Raw genomic sequence first — 6,062 nt, 5'->3', positions numbered from 1 at the left:
CGTCCCACATCGAGTCGGCCATCAACGTGGCCATCCCCGGCATCATGCTGCGGCGTCTGCAGAAGGGCAACCTGCCCCTGCGCTCCCTCGTCGCCAGCAGCGAGGAGGACCGGGAGCGCTTCGCCCGCCGGTGCGGCACCGACACGGTGGTGCTGTACGACGAGCACAGCCGCGACTGGAACGAGAACACGGGCGGCGAGTCCGTGCTGGGACTGCTCCTCAAGCGTCTCAAAGACGAAGGCTGCAAGGCGTTTTATCTGGAAGGTGAGAAGGACTGCCTGGGTCTAGGGGAGAGATCCCTGTCTGCCTAGGAGTCTGGGGCTGGGGGTGACGGGGAAGCGAGCCCTACGGCTCAGCGGTGCGGCTCCTTGCCTGGGGAAGGAGGAGGGGGTGGGCGTCCGCAGCGTCCCCCAGGCACTGCGCACTGACGCTCCAGGAGGACACCGGCCTGGACTGGGGGTTATTCCTTCTCCCCTCTCCCCAGCATCCCTGTCCTCGCTTCGTTTAAAGAGACCTCGAATGCTGGAATCGCTGTAGCAACATGGGGAGGAGATGGGGCTAACGGGGATCCCAGTAGGAGCCGGGGAGGCCAGAGGGAATAGCCGCCGAGACGTCTCTCCGGAGGTCCCCGCAGGGCGAAGCGGCACAGAGCTTTCATCTTGCCTGTGCTAAGCCCTCCGCCGCAGCGGGCGATTTTCTTAAACCTTCTTTTAGGTTAGTCTGTCTGCGTGAGAGAGTGTGTGACATTTTATTTTATTTTATTCTTTTTCTCGGGGCTCGAAAGAGTGGGAATCAGATGTCCCCTTGCAGACAGGGCTGTACCAGGGAATTAAGTCGGCTTGTCATCTGATATCAGGTTGCATCTTTTTTTCCCCTTTGCCTTTCTCCCCAGGTGGCTTCAGCAAGTTCCAGGCCGAGTTTGCCCTGCACTGCGAAACTAACCTAGACACCTCGTGTAGCAGCAGCTCTCCTCCTTTGCCAGTCTTGGGCTTGGGAGGCCTCCGAATCAGCTCCGATTCTTCATCAGACATTGAATCTGACATTGACAGAGACCCCAATAGTGCCACTGACTCCGATGGCAGCCCTCTCTCCAACAACCAGCCTTCCTTCCCGGTGGAGATTTTACCCTACCTCTACTTAGGCTGTGCCAAGGACTCCACTAATCTGGACGTTTTAGAAGAGTTTGGCATAAAATACATCTTGAATGTTACCCCCAACCTGCCTAATCTCTTCGAAAACGCCGGTGAATTCAAGTACAAACAGATCCCGATCTCAGATCACTGGAGCCAAAACCTGTCTCAGTTCTTTCCTGAGGCCATCTCCTTCATAGGTGAGACCCGATCATTTGCTAACAGCTTGATATCAAGAGCCAGAATTCAGTTTCTTTCGCAGAATCTGGAAAATTTCGGGCGAGAAGCAGTAGCGTTTCTGGCAGGCTCTGAGGGATGCCCTGCTTTTTTGTTTTAAAGCCGGCTTAAACTGAGGGGCGAGGGCTGTTTGGGGGGGGGGAGGTCAGTGAGGAGCCCCGGGGAATTGTAAGCGACAACTGCAGGTTGCAAATGTGTACCTGGTTTGGCTCGCTGTGGGATTCATCCGTGAGCCGTTTGTGTCGGAGCTGGGAACTGAGCAATGCGCAGGATGGGGGATGTTTTTAAATCTCTTCCTGTCAGAGAAGGGGGGGGGGCAAGTGAACTCGGGGTTGGCGGTTTATTTGTTCTTTCTTTCTTTCTTTCTTTCTTTCTTTCTTTCTTTCTTTCTTTCTTTCTTTTTGAGGTTACTGAAGAGCAGTGTAATAAAAAGAAACGATCTGGGAAGCTAACTTTAGCTTTTAAATACAAGTTATGAATAACCGGTATCCTTGGCAAATGTATAGTCAGAGCTTTAATTAAATCTTGTGGTAATAATGCTATACCTCTCGGGCTCCGTGCCTCGGATAGCCAGTCCTTAGACATTACCCGTCAGCTTTGAAAACGCGTCCCCTTGGGCTCCGAGAGTTCTGGTTAAAATTTGCACTCTCCTTCGTTTTTTCGGGGAGGCCTAAAATCACCCCATCGGGGTGCAGTGGGGTGGGCGTCGCATTATCTGTTGGGAAGCTGTGCTGTAATCCGGTTGAATGATACCGGTAATAGTGGAGAATGTAGGTAATCTGAGCCCAGCAGGAAGAAATGTGGGCTGGAAGCCACAAAGAAACTAATCTCCAGGCATTGTAATGCATTTCCTATTACAAAGGAACCCATTTTCAACCAATGTTGACATCCTGTTCCTCCTAATGGGCTGTCCCCTGTGACTTCCCTCATTCTTTTAAAATGCCTGAATACCTCCATTGTTAGCTGCACAACAGTTGGAGAATAATTTAATAGACCTTTGCAGTCTGCTGGTCTGTATAAAAGGCATTCAGTGACATACTGCAGGATTTCCATGCTGGGGTAAGGGGACTGTAAGAATTTAAGGCAAATCTCCAGGCGAAAGCGTGTCTTTTAAAGCTGACTTTTAAAACAGTGTCATGCAGCGTATCCTGCTCCCTTTGTCTCATGCTTAGTTTTCTCAGCTCTTGGGCTCGGATACATATATGTGGAGGGGGGGGTGGACTCTTCTGTTGTCCTCGTTTTAAGCCGATGGAGTTAACTCTTGCATTGCACTGCTGGCCGCTGGGATCAGAATCGCCCTTTCTTCCTACTTGATGATAATCTCACTTGTGTTGAGAGCTCGGTTACCATCTCCTTGTCTTATGTGTCCTTCTCTGCCTCTTTGCCTCCATACAGATGAAGCACGGGGGAAGAACTGTGGTGTCCTGGTGCATTGCTTAGCAGGGATCAGCCGCTCGGTCACAGTGACGGTGGCCTACCTCATGCAGAAGCTCAACTTGTCCATGAATGATGCCTATGATATTGTCAAGATGAAGAAGTCCAACATTTCACCCAACTTCAACTTCATGGGCCAGCTGCTGGACTTTGAGCGGACTCTGGGGCTGAGCAGCCCCTGTGACAATCGAGTACCGAACCAGCAGCTGTACTTCACCACCCCTTCCAACCAAAACGTCTTCCAGGTGGATTCCCTGCAGTCCACGTGAGCTCCCACCACCTCCCTTCTCCTGTCCATTTCATGGGAATCACTCCTCAATGGTTTATCTTTGGCAGTGATAAAGCAAACACAGCTTTCTCTTTTTCTGGCCTCTGCTATCAAAAAGCAGCTGTCAGTGCAGGCTAGGAAAGGTTACACAGTATGGAATCGGCTATTGCAAAGGGAGGGAAGGCGCTGAACTCTCTGGAAAGGACCGTGGTGGCCGGGCAGCAGGTGAGCAACGTGCTCATCCCTGCTCATGCAGTGGTTTGGGTCCGAGGACTTCCAGAGGGGTAGGGTGAGGCTGAGCAGGCTGAGCACGTGTTCTCTAGAGACTGGGACTATCCCGCTTCCCTCTCTGCTTTTGGATCTGTGACACACATCTTTGTCTTCAGTGAAGACTGGTTATTTTTGTTTGTTTGTTTGTTTTAAGTTAGAGGAGCCAAAGAAAGAAATTTCAGCTTAGTATATTTGGAGTACTTGTTTGCTGGGAGCTTGGTAGTATTCTACTTGATCAGTGTAAATATTTAATCTTAAATCATTTTGAATTTTTTTTTTTTTAATTCACATGTATTCAAGAAATCAATCCAAGGGACATCTGTGTTTTTGTTCTCTTCATAAATTCTGCTTTTTCTTTTTGTTTTTGTTTTCTTTTTTTTAAATTGCAAAGAATATATTTGCAGCATGCTTAATTTTATTGTTCAACTGAAGCAAGCTTTCCATGGGGGAGAAATGGCAATGGTGAGAAGTTTGCAAATCATGTTTTGTGAGCAAGTACAGTCTCTTCTTTCATATATCTTTCTTTTTCTTGTGGTCATTTTTTTTTTCTCACACTCTTGATGTAGCTTCCACATGATATATATATATATATTTTTAAATTAAATTAATTTTTTGCCTTACCTTTTGTAAATAGATCATCTGGGAGGAGGCTTGTCTTTGAATGCGAAAGATTTTTGATCACTTTTTAAAACTCTGAGATGTGCTAAACAGTGCATTACCTCTGTACAAATTCTTCAGGGAGCTTCACCTCAAATGCAATATTTTGCGTCTTTTTCTCTTTTTTTTTTTTGTATAAAACTGGAAGTATGTGCGAGCATTTGTACCTGTGTATACGCACAGTGAACCTGCACGTGGTTGCCAATAAGGGAGAGTAATACATGGTGTAAAAGTTTTAAGATGGAAATTATTATAAGAATGTAAAACCTTAAATTATTAATAAATAAATAACTATTTTTGGCTATGGAGAACCTGGCTGGTTTCTTCCCCCTTTCCCTTCTGTGTGGGTGTGGTTAATAGCACATACACATATGGTTATGTTTAAAGGTAATGATTGCTTTCAATAGCTTTTGTACAGCCCCTCAGACAATAAAGCCTTGATTTCCCCTTTGGTCCACTGGTGCCTAAATGAATAAACAGTGCATGTGCTAGATTCTTGCTTTGGTGAAGGGAATATTTTTGAAGGCCTTCAGGTTAAATGCAAAATAGTCTGGCATCCCTTTGCTACCCCAGGGATGCACCTGACCCTGGGCCATAAGGATTTTTTTTTTTTAAAGAGTAAGGAGCTGCTCTTTTCTGGGTTTGTTTACAAATTTTGGCCACTCTATTACAGATGCGAGGAGATGGGTTTGCGTTCTCCTTATATGTCTGGCAGGAACTCATTTTACAGAGATCTATCAACAGTCTGTAGCCTGTAAATGGTTTTTCCATTGCTTTCAGCCATGTTGTGACTTAGTAGGTGAAAGCAAGGAGGAAAGTCTCTGTATACTCTTAGTCACCTCATTTCCTCTTTGGACCCTTCACTTAGTCCTGTCTCTGCAGAAGGAAAAAGGGGGATTGCAACAATTGCAAAACTTCCTGCTGCGACTTATTAACATCCTTCCTGAGGAGAAGTGGCCCAAGGCAGGGTGGTGCTAAAACCTGCATGCAGTACCAGAGTGAGGGGCTGTTGCTGCAGCTGGTGACTGGAGTTCTGCAGAACTCCTGGCAGCCAGAGCACATTTCAAGTAATTTTAGAAACTGCAAGTGTGTGAAATGAAAAGCAAACAAAACATGGGAAAAAAGTGAGTCAGTGTCTCATGCAGTAGTGGCCTAGATTGAGTGCATAAACTGTGAAAGTAGAAGTGGGTTGCAGTTAAACTTGGCTTGTGCTAATCCAGTTTTGAACGGTTTCCGCTCTTGGCATTCCCTGTGCTGCTCTGTTCAAAGTGGAGATTTGCAAGCAGCTCTAGCAATTTCCTGTCCAGCTGCAGCTCAAGTGACTCCCTTTTTTTTTTCTTTTTTTTTTTTTTTAATATGGTCTGCGGATAATTTTAGCCAGTTTCCTCTTTGTGGATTATTAATCTGCTTTCCTTGTAGAAACCTACATAGCTGCATCCCTACTGTTCTGCTGAAGTCAACAGATGGCCTCCCCGCCACTTCCTCTCGTTTCACTGTGGGTTTGTTGTCAGGCCACTTCTGAAATTAATAGTGTTTTCTGGCTGGCTGCCACAGGCCATTACCGCAAAGGGGAAGTAACACATCTGAATAGCAGGAAGCCAGGCAGGGTCACAGCGTGAACTGAACCTGTTGAGTGCAACCGGGCCTCTCCCCGTTCCGCAAGTGTAGGGCTCCTCTTCCCACCCACTTTTTTTTTTTAATACGCCTGGTGCAGTGAAAGGACTTGCACCGAATGCTTCAGCTGTTTGCACTGGGCAAATATTTCCAGCTGAATGAGTTGAAAATGTTAATTGTGACTGGGTGCCCATAAAGGTGAGTTAAAATTAAAGAGCAGTGGCACAGTGATGTAGCCTAGGGGAGGGAGGGCTTTGGCTTTCTCTGCAAGCTGCTTTGAAAAGTTAGTGCTCACAAGGGCTTCCTGCTTCCTTCCTGCTTCACCGAATGACTAACACCAAATGGGTACTTCTGCAATTCATCATTTTTTGGGACAAGCAAGCAAGGAAGGCCAGCTTTGGTTACATACACACTACAACAGTCAGGCAGAAAACTTCTTCCAGATTTTTCCT

At 46.8% G+C, this 6,062-nt stretch overlaps 1 protein-coding gene across 1 annotated transcript in view; it reads left to right on the top strand.

Moving 5' to 3' along the window:
* DUSP6 (dual specificity phosphatase 6) overlaps positions 1-3,070 on the top strand; it is a 3,313-nt gene extending 243 nt beyond the window's left edge. Inside the window, exons 2-4 of the mRNA XM_010189395.1 lie at positions 1-264; positions 893-1,330; positions 2,763-3,070. Coding sequence (XP_010187697.1) covers positions 1-264; positions 893-1,330; positions 2,763-3,070 — 1,010 coding nt within the window. The remainder of the gene's footprint in view (positions 265-892; positions 1,331-2,762) is intronic.
* Positions 3,071-6,062: the final 2,992 nt, after the last annotated feature.

Source organism: Mesitornis unicolor, unplaced genomic scaffold (genome assembly GCF_000695765.1).
Source record: "Mesitornis unicolor isolate BGI_N332 unplaced genomic scaffold, ASM69576v1 scaffold44977, whole genome shotgun sequence".
In the NCBI taxonomy this organism is placed as follows: Eukaryota; Metazoa; Chordata; class Aves; order Mesitornithiformes; family Mesitornithidae; genus Mesitornis; species Mesitornis unicolor.
Note: the sequence above shows the minus strand (reverse complement) of the source record. Positions and strands in the feature narration are given on the sequence as shown.